This window comes from Podarcis pityusensis (assembly GCF_964106645.2).
Source record: "Podarcis pityusensis genome assembly, chromosome: W".
In the NCBI taxonomy this organism is placed as follows: domain Eukaryota; kingdom Metazoa; phylum Chordata; class Lepidosauria; order Squamata; family Lacertidae; genus Podarcis; species Podarcis pityusensis.
Window position 1 is genome coordinate 9465889 of NC_138045.1, and position 18520 is coordinate 9484408.

Genomic DNA, 18520 nt, shown 5'->3' on the forward strand with positions numbered 1-18520 from the left:
AAGTGGAATTAAACTGCTTTGAAGCTTTTTTTACAATCAAGTGGTGTATAAATTTTATGAAATAAATAATAAATGAAGATGGCAGCTTTAGGCCACATTCATACAATACATTTAAAGCACTATGATGCCATGCTAAACAGTTATGGATTCCACCAAATAATTAGGGGAGCTGTAGTTTTCAAATGGTGCAGAGATTACAGGGTTACAATTAATTCCCAGAGTTCCCTGTGAAGAGGGATTGATTGTTAAGCCACTCTGGGAATTGTAGGTCTGTGAAGGGAACAAGGGCCTCCTAATAGTACTTAGCACCCTTAACTACAGCTCCCAGAATTCTTCAGGAGAAGCCATAATTGTTTAAAGTGGTATCGGATGCATGGGAGAAGCATGTGGTAGTCAAACAACAACATCTGAAGGGCTGCAGTTGAGAAGATATGGAACTTTGGGGTTTAGGATGCAATCATATGCACCCTTAGCTGAAAGGGATCACAACTGAATAGAGTGGGGCTTGGGTCACGGTCCGGTTCACGGGCGATCAAAGACCCGGCTGGGGACGTCGGGACCGGGGGCAAGATAGCGGGGTGGGAGCAGGAATAGGAGTCCAGAAGCCAGGGGTCAGAAAGCCAAGAGTCCAAGGGTCAGAGAGCCGGGAGTCAAGAAGCCAAGGGTCCGAGGGTCAGGAAGCAAGAAGTCAGGGGTCCAAGGATCAAGAAGCAAGGAGTCAAACGCAGCAAGGCAAGGAACGTGTTGCTGTGGCAAAGAGCCGAAGGGAAAATGCTGACCTTATATCCCTTCCCGGCTCTTGCCACCAGGTGCTGTGAGTTACCAATTGGCCTCACCTGTCTGGCCATGCCTTGCCTCTTCAGAACAAACTTAGGAAGGCCCCAGTCCTGCAGAGACCTATTGGTCACAGGGCCTGGCTCCTGCACGCACACCTGACAGCTTGCTTCTGAGTAAAGATACATAGGATTGGACATAATAAGCATTTTTTCTTCTGTCTGTAATGACTGGACCATGAGTTTCCAGTTTCGGAACGTTAAGATGCATCAAAACAAAGCAATATTTTAAGGAGTCTTTTGTTATGCCATTATATTATATTATAGTATTATATTATTATTATTATTATTTTATTATTATTATTATACACACACATATATCCCATTAAAAATATTTGCTGCAAGCTTTATTGTAAATAAAACAGCAGTGTGTATGGGGAAATATAATTGTCATTTCAGCTGATAACTACATTTTTTTTAAGCAAACCCACAGCTTGTTTTTGAAAACCTTCCCACCGCTTATCTTATGCAAAGCTTGTTCCTCTCCTTCCAAAAGTCTTCCACTGCTTTATTTTCTTTTGCACCTCTTGTTTGCTTCAGAGCAGGATTTCCACAAGCAAGAAGGACCAAGATAAATGGTTACACACTTGCAGCATCTTTTTTTTTTTTAAAGGGGGGGGGGAGTATGGCTCAGTGGCGGAGCATCTTCTTTGCATGCAGAAGGCCCCAGGTTCAGTCCCCGACATCTCTAGGCAGGGCTATCAGAGACTCCCTATCTAAAATGCTGGAAGTAAGAGTACACAATACTGGGATCAATGAACCAGTGTTGTGACTTGGGATGAGGTAGCTTCCTATGTTGCCTTTCAGTATCATGAGGACTGAAGTGTTGCTTTACTTTTAGGTGAAGAACAATAGCTCAGTGGCAGAGCACATCCTTTGTATGAGGATGGTTCTGGGTTCAATCCTTGGTATTTCCAGTGTGGGCTGGGAAAGACTCCCTTTCCCCAAAACCTTGGAGGGGATGCGGTATAACCTGATTACTAGCTGTTGTTACCAGTAAGGTGAGTGCTGTCTCCCCAGCTTTGTTGCATTTTGACAGTTGAACATTCCGGTGGTTGCACCAAGACAACATTTTCCTGCCCCCCCCCCCCCGGCCCTCTTTGTAGTGATCCGGTGGGATTGATATGAGGAATTATAACAAATATAGAGTAAACCATCTGTATCAGCAATGAAAGCATTGCGTTGACTGGGTTTAAACTATTTTGATATGATTCTTGATCAATCCACACCTCTGCATCCCTGTTTCATTTCTCTTTCTTGACCAGTCACGTACACTGCCAGTTGCTTCGACAGGCAGGCGTCCTGGGCCATAAAGATAGTGGGCAAGCTTCTTTGAAGTAGCCTTTCCAATATGTTAATCTCAGGATGTTGATCTTAGGGCCAGGAAATAGTTTCACAGGAAGGTGATAAAGATGCCTATCTCCTTGCCATCCTTCCATCCTCTCTTGTTTACTCCTGTTTGTGATCTCCGGAGTTTCTCTAGTCCTCTTTTATTTACTCTCAGATTATGTATGCATGCTCAGAGTAGTAGTCTTTGTAGTTAAAAGAATTTCTTTTGATTTAACTTTGTTCTCACATGGGTTTGTTGAAATGCTCAGAAGAAATCTGATTGGTTCTTTTGAACACTCTGTAAAAGTTCTTTTGTGAATAAAACGACCTGGGCCAAGGGGTGGAGGCACACAGAGAGAGATTATTATACGCACCCTTCCCAGAGTCTTGCTGGTTCAAGCCTCTGTGTGTATTCTTATTAATCAGAGTTCAATCCTTCCTTTACTTTGGGAACGCCTCACCTCTTCTCTTGCAGCAGGCCTCAGCTGTATTTGCAAGAAGCCACATTTCTCTAGGCACCACCTCACAGGGTAGCCAACCCAGTGCCCAGTGCAGTCAAGATGGGAAGTTTGCTTCTCTTGTGGCTGTGTCTTTGGCGTGCAGGCATTCTTTTAGTGTTCCCTACCTACGAGTGAAATGTAGATCCCTTGGGAACTGTGCTCTCTTAGATGGAATTTCTTGTGGGGAAAAGTTAGGCTGTTGCTTATAGTCTGACATTTTAGTATCTGAATAGGAATTTTAGAGCAGGAGCTGCCTTCAAGGCAGCCCAAGATGGCAGAAATTTAAGCCATTGAAATTATTGCCACTGGATACAAAATTATAAGAAGAGTGTCTTTGTCCACATGGTCGGTTTCTCTTGAAGGTGCAGAAGCTGTAAACAAAATGAAAAAAACTTGGTGGCCCTAGTACTAAATTAAGAACAACTATTAAAAAGTAATAATATTACGTTTTCAGTACTGTATTTTCTCCGTATCAGTTGTGTAAGCTAAGACTCACATCCCTATCCTGCAAATACCTACTCTATTGAGTAGCTTCAGGGAGCAGTGTTCAAAGGTTGTTTTCGACTAAAGGAACAGGCCTTAGTCCTTTTCCCATACTCCAGTTGCTAGAGTATTTGGCTTTTTCCCTTCCGATCAGCTGTATAAGGAATTAAAGCCCTATCATGTAACTACTTACTGTATAAGCTGATGCCTCTTTCTACCACACCCTTCTCTGCAAACCATCTGCTCACACTTTGGTAAAAGTCTGGATGTGGACCTTAGCGTACATGTACAGTCATACCTCAGGTTGAAGTTGCTTCAGGTTGAGCGTTTTCGGGTTGCGCTCTGCCGCGACCCGGAAGTAACAGAACGGGTTACTTCCGGGCTTCATCACATGCGCAGATGCTCAAAATGACGTCATGCGCATGTTCAGACGCGGCAAATCGCAACCTGCAGAACAGATCCCATTCACATCCAGAGGTACCACTGTATTTGAAAACAGGACTGGGCCATCTAAAACATTGCAAAACTACTGACAAAACTACTGCCAACATTTCTTTTCTTTCTTAAAATTTATTTAATCATTTTTTCAATACAAACAACAACCGCAAAAGACACTGACAGGGAACTGCCATCAGCTCAGAGACGAGAGGTGGAAAGGCAGTTGTCTTACAGGGAGCCTCCGAAGATCGTGCAAAGCAGCTCTTCCTCCAGTGGGGAAGGGATGCAGGGCTCGGAAGATGCAAGAGAGAGCCGCAACACCGAGCCTGAGCAAAGCGGGGGAGAGGCAGGTCCCCCTTTGCCCACGCCCTCTCTGCGCAGTCAGTTTACGCGCAGATAGGGGAGGCGTAGGATGGGGGTCAAAAGACTGCTATGCTGGGGAAAGTTTAAGGACCGCCCACTCCCAGATTCTGCTAGCGACTGAGCAGACATGGACTTGAGACGCTCTGCACTGTAAATGAGTTTGTACAGATAATAAAGCCTGGAAAAGACCGGTGGGAGTCTTGCCTGTTCGCTCTCGAGCAACCATGCCAGCACATAACAGACACATACAACGAAAACCATAGTAACACTAATAACACAATTTGACAAGTCAGATTTGAATACTGATATGACTACACCTTTTTAACAATATTTCCCCACCTCTCTCTCCTCCCCCTACTTCCCACCACTGTCCGCCTTATCACTTAAATACTCCTTCCAGATTTCTTCATATTTATCCATTCTTAATTTGCGTCGACATGCAATTTGTTCATATGTAGCTAGTCTGTCCATATTATCAATCCATGTGCTCAATGGAATCTTTTTGCGGCTCTTCCAATTCATCAAAACAAGTTTTTTTGTTTCTAATATGGCACGGTACATCCATTTTTTTTGACCCCTTGTAATCTCCCACGTTTCCGGAATATAATTTAGAATTAAATTCAATTCCCCTAAATAACAATTTCTTTTTATTACTCTTGCTATAGATATCCTCACCTCACACCAAAATGATCTTATCATCGGGCAGTTAATCATCATATGTACTAAGTTCGCATTTTTACTCCCACATCTCCAGCAGTTGTCTGCACTTGTCATTTTCTTCTGGTATAGTTTTGCTGGAGACCAGTGGACTCTGAATATCTTTTTCTGTTGAATAAAACTTAGTCTTAGATCCATAGAGGCTATTTCTGTTGATTTTATACTTGACTCCCATATATCATTTGTACCCCTAACTCTTCACTCCATTTTTGTCTATCATATTCTAAATCATATTTCTTCCTGTTGAGTAGGGTTTTATATAGTGCAAGTGTAGAGTTTTTTGTTTTTGTTGCAGAAATTAAATCTTATAGCAGCATGGGTGTTTCCGATGCTGCTATAGCATCAGAGCCAAACTGCCTTTCCAACATATGTTTCAATTGGATGTATTGCCATTGTGTTTCACTGGTTAATCCATACTTTACTTGCAAAGTCTTATATTCCACAAATTTGTAATTTTCATTAATTAATTGATTCAATGTCAAAATACCATTTTTCATCCAATTTTGCCAAATTATTACTTGATTTTCAATTTTTAATTTTGGGTTGGCCCATATTGTTAATTTCTCATGCTGATAGGGGTCATCCTTATTATTTTTATTTATATTCATCCAAATTTTTATAGGTGCTTTAATAGTCTCCAGGATAATAGGATATTTCATAAAATTGGAGCCAGGTTTAGTCCACCCTACAAGAGGTTCAAATAAACTATATTCGAGAGTAGCCCAATTGGGATTACTGCTAGCTCTCCAATCATTAGTCTTACTCAGTTTACACACTTTTGTCTACTTGAAGAAGCCATGGTCCGATCTGCAAAATACAAATATTTAGGTTACAAAACTGTAAAAATAAAGAAAAATTAAGTTTGCAAAATAATAATTACCATGTGGTTAGGGTAGATCAACATGTCAGTGTCCACTTATCCCCAGTGTAAATATGACATATCGGCAAAAGTCGGAAATTGAAAGATAACTATAGCATGTACACGGAAATCGATTTCAGATTTGAAATCAGCATTGAAAGAACATATAAAAACAGTTGAAAAATCTCATGCAAAAGAAAATGAAAACATTTTTGATCCCCAGTATACTGTGTATCCCAAGGGAATACATTTTTTTGCATACCTCCAACTGTACATAGATATACATGTCATTTTCAATGCTATACATGTCACGTTCAATGCTATATAAGTCACTTACATTTATACTCATATTGTAGTACTTTGGCTATGTGTTTAATAAAATATTGAATTTTTGCATTGTGAAAAACAAAGATTATGGTGAAAAGTGAAAAACATGAATTGCAAAAAAACTAGAGCTTACAGAACAAAACTAACTTCAGATATGAAATCAGCATGTCAGAATTAGGTTAGAACAACTGCAGGTGTCAATGCAACAAAAATTTTGTTCCGCAGTGTTATCAGTTAAATGATAATTGCTGAAAATATGAGTGTGCCTTTCCCATTTTGTAGACAATAAAAATGAAACGGTTGTTGATGGGATGCAACACAGATACTAGAGGCATGTGAAAGAGCAGAGGAGTGATTCAATTTCTGATATACAAGCAGGAACCATATTAGGTGTGTGATTCAATTGACGTGTGATGCATGGGCCCTTTTGAACCGGAAGAAGGCAGAACGGGCAGGTGCATATATAGAATAAATATTCATAACTGTTCATAAATGCACAAGGTAAACACACATACATAAGCATATAAACCACATGTCTAAAATAGTACAAGAGAGTAATCCTGTAGCCATTTTGACTCCCCCCAAAGGACCTCAAATATTTCTCGGCAGCATGAGGCTGGGAGAAACTTTCCAATTGTCTTTTCATTTGCAAATCCTCCCTGCAAATCCAGTCTGGCAAGTTTCTGCTAAGCTGAGCAGACTATCAATAAAGTGTAAATTTGTAAAAAGGAGATTCAGGAACTTAAGTATTTACCATTTCAAAGGAATGGCCAGGCTACCCAGAAAATGCAATCAGTAAGGCATTATCAGGTATTCTAGCAGACAGAAGAGAAGCAACACACTCAAATTTCTGCTGAAGACCACCTTCTGTGATGTATGTATGATGTTTCTGGGGTGGTCTTAGGCTACAGGGTGGGCAGTTTTCAAAGTCTTGTGCACCATTGTTCTAAGTCTCTCTTGCCTCCTTGCAAGGAGGGGAGGGAACTCTGTTGCAACAGAAAAATAAAGATCTGCCTTGCTTTCAGTGCATCCTACCGCCATTCCTTTCTGACCAATCATGGACTTAGTGGACTCCGTCCCTTGGGGAGTTGGGCAGCAAAAGCCAACCTCCTTATTTTCTATAACATTTAGTTCCTCTAACTCAGTACAGACCCTCCAAGTGTCCCTATTTTCCAGGGTTGTCCTTGATTTAGAAAAGCCTTCCCAGTTTTTGATTTGATCCCAGAATGTCCCACTTTTCATTAAAGGTAAAGGGACCCCTGACCATTAGGTCCAGTCGTGACCGACTCTGGGGTTGTGACGCTCATCTCGCTTTATTGACCGAGGGAGCCGGTGTACAGCTTCCGGGTCATGTGGCCAGCATGACTAAGCCGCTTCTGGCGAACCAGAGCAGCACATGGAAACGCCGTTTACCTTCCCACTGGAGCGGCACCTATTTATCTACTTGCACTTTGACGTGCTTTCGAACTGCTAGGTTGGCAGGAGCAGGGACCGAGCAACGGGAGCTCAAGTCCTAGGCTCTGTGGTTTAACTCACAGCGCCACCCGCGTCCCTCCACTTTCATTAGGTTGTCCCTATTTTCATTGGAGAAAAGTTGGAGGGTGTGGAGTTATCCCACCCCGAGTCATCTGAAGGCAGTTTTTCAATGTTTACTGTTTTATTATGTTTTTATAAATGTTGGAAGCTGCCCATAGTGGCTGGGGCAACCCAGTAAGATGTATCGGGTATAAATAATAAAATTATAATTATGGAATGGGATGTCCCTATTTTCATCAGAGAAATGTTGGAGGGTATGCTGTCAGTATTGTATATACTGTCTGACATCAGCTCTCCATGAATGGAGACAGGGAATCTCCCAGCCCTACTTGGAAATGTCAGGGATTTAATCTGGGACCTTAAAGCCCTCCCTTAGAAAGAGCGTTCCATAAATGTGGGAAGTGAACCCTACGCTGACTGGGGAATTCCTCATGCCTGCTTTCGTGCGCAGGTGTGGTTTGCAGCCGCATGCTCGCTTTGATACTGTCATCGGCCATAAACCGATTACGCTCTAGTCACGGACCAGGATTCTCTATGGATGAGGAGCGGCCTTCTGTAGCTTTGCATCTCTACGGTGAAAAGCCACAACGACCATAGACGTATAACTATAGAGTTTACTTCCGCTCCGCGGATTTCTAAAGCCCGCTCAGCGGCTCTTAAATATATTACCCCGAGCTTCCTGCCCTTTCCTTTTCGAAGCTGAAGCCAAAATGGTGAGTTGTTGTGGCTGTTGTTGTAGCGGCGGACTCTCAATCCGCCGCCATCGGTCCTCTAAACGGGCTAATGGTTGGGCTTCTTCTGGCAGGGGAGGCACGGGACACCCGGGAGAATCCTTGGCTCCTTGTATTGGGGAGAGCGGATGAAATGGGGAACCGGCTTGGGGGCCCGGGCCTGGTGCAGGCCTCCGATGTGTGTGCGGCTCGCCCGCTTTTGGTAGGGAATTCACTGAATCGTTCTTTGAACTTACGCAGCCCAAGGGGAAGAAGGCCAAGGGGAAGAAGGTGGCTCCGGCCCCTGCTGTGGTCAAGAAACAGGAGGCCAAGAAGGTTGCCAATCCTCTCTTTGAGAAAAGGCCCAAGAATTTCGGCATCGGTGAGTTGGAAAAAGGAATTGGGGATTGGAATGATGGGTCTCTGCAGCCCTGTTGATCCATCAAGGAGCCTATACTGAATAGGCGTTTCACAGGAAGTGGGAAATACACGCCTGTCTCTAAAATACATGTGCATGGGGAATACTGCTGGTTTTGTTGCATTTTGACCAGTGACTATTTATTTGTCTATTTATGACAAGTATTTATATGCTTCTGTATCCTAGAAATATATCGCTGAGGTTTTGCAACATTATTAAACCATACAGTAAAATCATTTTTGAAAAGCAAGTTAAAAACAAAATAATTTAAAGCAAGCATCAGTTGATCATTGAGGAGGGATCTACTCTTAAATGCCTGCATAGGCCTTAGGGAGTAGCAATTTTTAATTGATATTTCATTGGAAGAATTTCATTTTTAAAAAAAGTGATTAGAAAAGGAAAATATGAACAAGAATTAAAATAAAAAATACTCAATTAGGTTTCCGTACATATTAAGACTAATGTATAGCCTTAATATTCTGTTACAAATATGTTTATCAATAACCTAGTATTTTCTGTATAAACTCGTCCCAAATATCCAAAGAAAGTGCATCTATAAGTGGTTGTTCATATTTTGCTAATATTGCCATGTTATCAAGCTATTGATTATGGAGAATTATAACTATTCTTCTAGTTAATTGGTCCCTTAGCCACCATTAGGGCATGTAGAATCTATTTTTGCTGTCCCATTGTCACTTTCCATACAATAGGTACAGGGGTACTGTATATCGTTCAAAAGAATATGCCCGTCTGAAAATCTTAAATTCCTCAGTGACATATTTATATAATCAATCGCAAAAAAGTGTGAGACATTGTAAAAGTATGTGTATCAAAAAAGCATTATCCATATTACAACTCTAGCAAAAGGCTACATTAGATAGCACTTTCTTATACAAGCGTAAGGGAGTCCAATAGATTGTGAATAATATTTTCTGCTCCTTAAGTCTTAATTTAAGATTCATCGATGCATTTGATATCGAAGCTTAAACATTTCCCCAAGGTCTGCATGATAGTGGACATACCAATTCCTTATTCCAATCATTTTTTAAACTCTGCATATCAAATTTATTTATTGATACTAAATATCTAAAAAGTAATCACTGGCTTCTTAGTTTCAAATGAATTATCCAATTGCCCCAGTATTTTAGGTGTCTCAAGCTGAGAAGACCACTGGACCGAACAGAATTATTAAAAGATGCTGTAACTACAGGTATTGTCATTGGGCTGCAACTGGTAGATGGTATTTCTCTCTTAATGCATTATATGTATAAAATTAATTTTCCTCATCTATCAGTTGGTTTGTCCAAGGTCAATACCCTTATCCCATGCAGCTTTTCTATATTACCACGTTTTTTCCAGAGAGTGTTTTGCATGTGAAAATGGGTCAAATTTATTTTTATTGGCTAATACATTCCATATCTTTCTAGCTGACTTAATTGTTTCAAGAGTCATTTGAACTTCCAAATATTTTGATCCTGATACTGCCCAGCCCATTAAGATCATCAACAGGTTTCCAATAATACTTGTCAGTAAATATGCCTGGTGGTATAATTCAGAATTCCAAATCCACTTTCTTTAATTAGTAATTGCATTTTCTGCAAAGGTATTATTTGTATTTTTGAGCCCCAAAGGCATTTCCTAAACAAAGAGTTTATCTTTTGGAAATATGACCCAGATATAAAAAACTGGAAGTCCTCTCAGAATATAGATAAATCTGGGAATAATATTCATTTTTAGGGCATTCATTCTTCTCTAAAGGGTAAGGCTTAATAACCCTAACTATTGATGTCTAGATGTTATTTATATTAATTGTTACTAGTTATGTTATATCTCTTGGTATTAACATGCCCAAATTAAATAGATTCGGTAGAAATTTGATTTTGCTTAATTAGGTGTGTGATTAAATTTTCACCTACTGGCATCTCAGTTCCTATTTGGAATAATTAATAGTGTGTCTTGATACCTTGCCAAAATATCATCTGCAAATAACACTAATTTGTATTTAACTGAGTTGAGAACTACGTAAATCTCAAAATGTTGCCAGGGGTTCTAAACCTATTAAAAAGCAAACATGAAAGTGGACACCCTTCTCTGGTTCCTTGGGCCAATTGAAACAGAGCAGATATAATGCCATTTACTTTAACTCCAGATGTGGTTGAAACGTACAGTATTTTAATCCATTCCAGCAGAAATCCAAATTTATTAAAGCTGCTTCTGTGTAGTCTATAAATTTTGTTCAAAGCCTTCTCAGTTTCTAATGATATAATTAAAAATGGATTCTTATTTTTATTAAATGTATCAAGTCCACCACTAGTCTAATACTATCTGCGGCTTGTCTTGTTTTTATGAAACCAGTCTGGTCACTCATATTTCCTGAGCTACTATATTATTTAATTCATTTTTTGGTATTTCCTTGTACAATATAGTGGTTGGACTTCCAATCATTTGTGTTCAAAGGTCCTTAAGTTCCTCTTTTAACATTTTCCCCTTGTTATTCTTTAATTTGTTTTTATCAGAGGAATATGCAATAATTCAGCCACACATATACATTTTATATGCTTCCCATTCAAATGGTCTTGCAGAAGCTGTTGCAGAATTAGAATCAAAATATTACATAGTTTCTGTTCACATATGTTGTATAAATCATTCATCGTTAAGAAGGGAAACATTTAAATACCCCATTTTTTTACCTTGGCTGTTTTACTAAATTCACATTTCAAGATTACTGCGCTGTGATCTGATACACATTGTGGATTTGATTATTGAGGATGATGCTAAAAATTGGTCTTATTGAAAGAAATTCTGATGGTCTGGTGATAAGAAAGTGAATTCTCCTTTGGTAGGGTGCATTAGTTTCCACAGATCTTTTAAATTTATATCTATCATATATTTCTTAATTGCTTGTCTCGCTAAATATGTTTTCTTTATCAGTGTATTTCTATCTAAATTAGGATTTATGTAATAGCAAACTTTTTGGCAGGCATTTAGAAGGGCCTGGTGTTTCCACTATGTTTTGGAAGACCAAGCTTCTCTGGGCTGTGAGCAAATGATGCAAAAGAATATTTGCTATCAGAGTGATGCTGCTGACAATCTTCTCCACCAAGATCGCTGATGCTCCTGCCACCTTTGCTCTGGGCTGAAAACCAGGAATACAAAAGGATAACCAGTAATTGCTAAGGAAGCAATTATTTTGAGTTGTCATTTTGCCTTTCAGGGCAGGACATTCAGCCCAAACGGGACCTGACTCGCTTTGTGAAATGGCCTCGTTATATCCGACTTCAGCGCCAAAGAGCCATCCTCTACAAAAGGTTGAAGGTGCCTCCAGCAGTTAACCAGTTCACTCAAGCATTGGACTGTCAGACAGGTGAAGGCCGGCTCCTTTCCTTGGCTCTAAGGTGGAGTTGCAGAAGGAGGTGGGGTAGCTGCTCAGATTCCTTGAATTGAATGTGCACCCCATGTTTTGGGAGTTTGCTGGAAAGAGGCAAGTGTGAGAGAACTAGTTTTACACAGTGCTATAGTAAGAAAGGTAGGGACGCGGGTGGCGCTGTGGGTTAAACCACAGAGCCTTGGGCTTGCCAATCAGAAGGTCGGCGGTTCAAATCCCCACGATGGGGTGAGCTCCCGTTGCTCAGTCCCTGCTCCTGCCAACCTAGCAGTTCGAAAGCACGAAATGCAAGTAGATACTGCTCCAGCGGGAAGGTAAACAGTGTTTCCATGTACTGCTCTGGTTCGCCAGAAGCGGCTTAGTCATGATGGTCACATGACCTGGAAGCTGTACGCCGGCTCCCTCGGCCAATAAAGCGAGATGAGCACCGCAACCCCAGAGTCTTCCACGACTGGACCTAATAGTCAGGGGTCCCTTTACCTTTTTGTAGTAAGGAAGGGTTTTCCTTTGTGTGCAGATGATGCTAGCAAAATATTTGCTATCTGAACTTCCTTGATGACTCCCAACCACCAAGATCACTGATGCACAAAAGTCATGTCCTTTAGGGGAGGGGGATAACTGGAACATGGTGTTTAAGAGAGAGGCTTTCCTCTGAACGGTTCCAATTGTCTTCCACAGCTACTCAGCTTCTGAAATTGGCCCACAAATACAGGCCTGAGACGAAGCAAGAGAAGGAGCAGAGGCTACGGGCCCGTGCAGAGCAAAAGGCTGCAGGCAAAGGCGACATCCCTACCAAGAGGCCTCCTGTGCTCAGAGCAGGTAACCTTCCTACTTTATATTTATACATTTAAACCTGGTTGAATGAAAGCTTGGACAACTAGCCGTATTTATTTATTGTGTTTATATCCAAAAAGTTCAAGATGGCGTAGATGGTTCTCCCCCTCCTCATTTTACCCTCGCAAACAACCCTGTAGGGTAGGCTGGGTTGAAATACAGTGACTGGCCCAAGGTTGCCCAGTGAGCTCCATGGTTGAGTTGCGGTTTGAACCCTGGTTTCGCCCAGGTAACCACTGCATCACACTGGCTACCGCGATGATGTATGAATTTCTTCATCTGAACTGCAGACTGAAGAGCATAACAGAACTTTTTAACCCTGAGCAGTAGCAGGCCCTTCCTCTGCTAGTCCTTGACATGGCTAGGAAAAGCTGGCAGCTTGGTGCTTTGTTAACACCACTTGAGCCACTGTGCTTTTCCACAGACAGGGAGCTTTGGATTTCTTTATTTTTGCCTGGGAAAACAAACTTTTGTAGCACACTCAAGTTAACTGGCTTTTTCTGCAGGTGTCAACACCGTTACAACTCTGGTGGAGAACAAGAAGGCGCAGCTGGTGGTGATCGCACACGATGTAGACCCTGTTGAGGTAAGGAGGTGCAAGAGTCGGGGTCTTGTACCCAAAAGCTCAGATTTATGCTGCTAAGTGGTTTTTTAAATGAATAGCAGCCACTGCATTCTTGTATGGGTGTTTTCTGCTGTTTCTTTCCTTAGCTTGAACAAAATGGTCACCCACTCCTGCTCTAGATAATTCTTAACGTTGCCAGGTCACTATGGTTACTGTTGAAATGTGCTTGGCTGTACAACTTACTTTGGAAAACATCAGAGTCCTGTTAACAAATTTTCAAACTTGGCTCTTTTAAAAAATAAATAAATTATTAACAATTTCAACATAACAAATTATCAAAACATATATTCATTATTTCCCCCCTTCCCCCCCCCCCCCGAGACTTCCCTCAGCTCCTCTCTCTGATGTCTCAGCACATATTATTCTCTGCATGTTATGAAATTATACATATCCTTACATTATCTACCCTGTTATCAACCAATAAATTTGTGTATGTTTATTGAAAACCTGCCAAGGAGTCCAGTTCATTTTGTTGTCTTTAGATAATTTGTAAAAAGCTCCCATTCTTCCTTAAAGTCACAGTTGTCTTTGTCCCGCAATTTGTATGTCAATTTAGCCAGCTCTGCGTAACTCATCAATTTTTCTTGCCACTGTTCTTTCGTTGGGATTTCCTCGTTCTTCCATCCTTGTTCTATCAAGACTCTTGCTGCTGTTGTAGCATACATAAATAGGTTCTTTGTTTTTCTTGGCAGGTCTTGTCCTACAGTCCCCAACAGAAATGCTTCTGGTTTTTTTTACAAATGTCGTTTTAAACATTTTTTTCAATTCATTGTTTATCATTTCCCAAAAAAATTTAACTTCTCTACAATATCTGTACTGGTGTAATATACCATCTATACATCATTTTCATATAATTTTCTTTCAAAAGAGAACAATCTGTAAATTTCAAATTTACTTTCCACAATTTTTCCCAGTCCTCAAATTGTATCTTATGTCCTATATCTTGTGCCCATTTGATCATGACCAAATTGACCTCCTCATCTTTTGTTTCCCATTCTAGCAAAATACTATACGTTTTCTTCAACAGCTTCACTTCTTCTATAACGTTCTTTTGAAATCTAGAAGTTGTATACTAAACCCTTTCTTGCTGTCTTCTTTGTACATCTCATGTAATTGTCTGTAGTGTAACCAACTCTGAAAATGATCTTTTATTTCCTCATAATCTTTTAATTTCCATTTTCCTTCTTGATCCTCAACAAATCTCTGTATGTAGGCCACTTCCCCTTTTTGCCAAGCGGTTTGAGCAACGAAGCTTCTATTGGTGATGACCACCAGGGTGTTTTTTGTTCTAATAGGTCTTTTTTATCTCTCCCACACCCTCATTAATGATCTCCTGATTATATGATTATAAAATCCTTTGTGGACTTTCCGTTTCCCATACCATAAATATGCATGCCATCCAAATCTGTTATCATGGCCTTCCAAATGTAGTACTTCTTCCTTTTCCAGTTTTATCCAGTCCCTAATCCACACCAAACACGCAGCATCATAGTACAGTTTAAAGTCTGGCAGGGCAAACCCAGCTCTTTCTTTTATATCTGTAAGTGTCTTATGTTTAATCCTTGGCCTTTTGCGCCCTGCCCCCCAGACAAACTTGGAAATATCCTTCTGCCATTTGACTCTTTATAGAGCAGGGTATGGCTTTTGCAATGGTGCTTGAATTTCTTCATCTGACTGTTGGCTATTTGCAGATTAGTTGCGCTGCAGAAGGCGTGCTGGGGAGACCACACATTACAAGGAATGCAAAATAACTTTTGCTAGGTTATAATAACAAAATCAAAAACTCCTTTTACATTAATTATAATATATCAGTAAGCATGAACCAGCCAACAACCCACCCACCAGGGTACTGAGAGAGCTAGGTGCTGCTCTTTATATACTATACCCAACAGCTTAATTAACATAACTTAACAGCACCTGCTATACTGCTTCACAGCTGTAAAACTAGGTCACATTATTTGCGCTGGCCCTTAAAGAAATATACATCTTGTGGAACAATAATGAACCTTCAAATTTAAAGAGACCATTCAACACTGTGAAGAGCAAAATCATACGAGCTTTTTAACCCTGAGCAATTGCCAGAGCCCTTGTTGTGAAGTAGGGTTGGGGACAGCCCTGTTGTTAGACTCCTGCTCCCATCATCCCTAACCACTGGGGCTGATGGGAGTTAGGAGTCCAGTAAAGTCTGGAGGGCCACAGTTCCTAATTCCTACTGTATTAAAAACTGAACGACCGCCAGCTTTAAAGCATTTCTTCTCCCCTCTCTGATCCAGCTGGTAGTTTTCTTGCCTGCATTGTGCAGAAAAATGGGAGTGCCCTATTGCATCATCAAAGGCAAGGCAAGGCTGGGCTGCCTTGTCCACCGAAAGACCTGTACCTGTGTTGCCTTCACTCAGGTTAATCCGTAAGTAGCCCTGAAAACATTTTTCACCTATTTTCTAATTCAAATGAAGAAACCGAAGAGGCTGGTATGGTTTGGGGCAGTTACACCTTTAACCGCAAGCTAAACAGCTGTTAAAGCTGCAGCCTTTCCTCCTTCCGCGTCTGGAAATGCTAAGTTCACGTGCCAGCTGAGCAGTTGGTTCCCATATTGGTAACTACTGCATGACCCCAGGCCTGCAGGGCATTGACTGCATGTAAAGCTTAAAAGTTGGCATTATTGTTGCTAGCTTAGTGTGGCATCAAACTGTGTTTTTACTTAAAGGTTCACCCTAAAGTGGACCATAATGGGTGTTACGTTCAAACTATTGGATTGAGTCTTACTCAGAGCCGACCCATTGAAAATAATGGACATGCCTAACTTAGAATCATAGAATCATAGAGTTGGAAGAGACCACAAGGGCCATCGAGTCCAACCCCCTGCCAAGCAGGAAACACCATCAGAGCACTCCTGACATATGGTTGTCAAGCCTCTGCTTAAAGACCTCCAAAGAAGGAGACTCCACCACACTCCTTGGCAGCAAATTCCACTGTTGAACAGCTCTTACTGTCAGGAAGTTCTTCCTAATGTTTAGGTGGAATCTTCTTTCTTGTAGTTTGGATCCATTGCTCCGTGTCCGCTTCTCTGGAGCAGCAGAAAACAACCTTTCTCCCTCCTCTATGTGACATCCTTTTATATATTTGAACATGGCTATCATATCCCCCCTTAACCTCCTCTTCTCCAGGCTAAACATGCCCAGCTCCCTTAGCCGTTCCTCATAAGGCATCGTTTCCAGGCCTTTGACCATTTTGGTTGCCCTCCTCTGGACACGTTCCAGTTTGTCAGTGTCCTTCTTGAACTGTGGTGCCCAGAACTGGACACAGTACTCCAGGTGAGGTCTGACCAGAGCAGAATACAGTGGCACTATTACTTCCCTTGATCTAGATGCTATACTCCTATTGATGCAGCCCAGAATTGCATTGGCTTTTTTAGCTGCCGCGTCACACTGTTGGCTCATGTCAAGTTTGTGGTCAACCAAGACTCCTAGATCCTTTTCACATGTACTGCTCTCAAGCCAGGTGTCCCCCATCTTGTATTTGTGCCTCTCATTTTTTTTGCCCAAGTGCAATACTTTACATTTCTCCCTGTTAAAATTCATCTTGTTTGTTTTGGCCCAGTTCTCTAATCTGTCAAGGTCGTTTTGAAGTGTGATCCTGTCCTCTGGGGTGTTAGCCACCCCTCCCAATTTGGTGTCATCTGCAAATTTGATCAGGATGCCCTTGAGTCCATCATCCAAGTCGTTGATAAAGCCACTAATTTCAGTGTGTCTACTCTGAGTAGGACTAAATTGGATGCAACCCTTAGAAATTAAGGGACTTGTTAGTCATTTGTAGGGGTCTGCTTTGTGTCTAATGTCATTGAATGAACACAACTGCTGAAGCTAAATGAACTTTTAAGAGAACTTTGCCCTGAAAAGTGGCACTTAAAGCAGTATTTCAAATTGTAATCTACTTGGAGAACTCAAACTCAATTGCTGGCTTGTTGAATCTGTCTTCTCCTTTGCAGCGAGGACAAGGGAGCTCTAGCTAAACTCGTGGAAGCTGTCAAGACCAACTACAATGAGAGATACGATGAGGTAAGATTGTGCCTATAGGATCTGTGGGTATATTGACTAATTTGTCAGCTTTTGGAAAGTGCCCCCCCCTCCCTTGCAGTGGCATGACCACTGTCCAGCTTGCTGAAATCAGGAATGGCTTGCTAGCAGCCTCCAATATGAAAATTCATTCCAGCCCTGTGTAGAGAATTCCCTCATGTAGCAGAAATAATGTGAGTGAACAGCAGTATCATGTTGACCCACTGAGCTGGTAGCTTCTAAAAATATTTTGGACAAGATAACAGGATTGAGAATCTAAAAATGCCCACAGGAGAAAAGAAAAGGACTTGAGCCACCATTGAGTTACACAGCCTGTTAGCAATATTCCAGAGTCTGTGTCTATAGTACTACAATGTTTGGAACTGTTACTACTTGTTAGAGCACAGCTGTAATGTATGAAGTGGAGTTGATTTGAGTCTCTGTTCCAGTAGTAGTTTTTGCATCTAATTTGTACTTAAAAGCCGACACTCAGGTTATTGCTGTGAATGTTAAATCCTCAAAAAAATTATACCATTTAATCTAAATTTTAATTGTAAGTTTTGTAAGTCACTTTGACATGTGAGCAATCTTTTTTCCTTCCAGATTCGTCGTCACTGGGGCGGCAATCTTCTGGGGCCGAAGTCAGTTGCTCGCATTGCTAAGCTTGAAAAAGCCAAGGCTAAAGAACTGGCCACTAAACTTGGATAGATGTATCCGATTTGCCTCAAGAAGTTATTCCCATAAAAATAAAATACTGCAAACAAAATGTGTTCCAGTTGTTTTCTGTAAGTTTTTAGTGATTAGAGTGTGGTGTTCTGTCAGTTATGTCTTATGGTAGCCTTGTCTAGTAAAGGGGGATTCCATAGCACCTAAGAAGAAATTATTCAAGCGTTCCTTTCTCCATTTTCCGTCCCAAGGGGAGAGTATTTAAGATTTGCGCCAGTAATGAGCACCCTGGAAGCTTACCTCTGCAGGTGTGAAAGCTCAAACAATACCTCCATGGAGCTTTGGCCAATGTTAGCTGCAAGTATATTGGGTTCTAGAACATTTCATAAGCTGCCTTGACAAGACAACAGAAATCAATCAGCTCACAGGGGAAGAGTGCAATTGA

At 41.1% G+C, this 18520-nt stretch overlaps 1 protein-coding gene and 1 long non-coding RNA gene across 2 annotated transcripts; one reads left to right on the forward strand and one right to left on the reverse strand.

Moving 5' to 3' along the window:
• Window positions 1–1844: 1844 nt before the first annotated feature.
• On the reverse strand, window positions 1845–3703 carry LOC308467796. Its single transcript, XR_013981290.1, has 3 exons — window positions 3643–3703; window positions 2608–3443; window positions 1845–1909 (listed from the first exon to the last, which is right to left on the reverse strand). It is a non-coding gene; the product is annotated as an uncharacterized lncRNA (long non-coding RNA).
• Window positions 3704–7986: 4283 nt separating this feature from the next.
• On the forward strand, window positions 7987–18175 carry LOC308467759 (large ribosomal subunit protein eL8-like). Its single transcript, XM_080989469.1, has 8 exons — window positions 7987–8098; window positions 8357–8477; window positions 11728–11877; window positions 12577–12717; window positions 13239–13318; window positions 15631–15761; window positions 17343–17412; window positions 18013–18175. Exons 1-8 carry the CDS (start codon window positions 8096–8098, stop codon window positions 18115–18117), a joined length of 801 nt encoding a protein of 266 aa, XP_080845595.1. The 5' UTR covers window positions 7987–8095; the 3' UTR covers window positions 18118–18175.
• The last annotated feature ends 345 nt before the right edge of the window (window positions 18176–18520 follow it).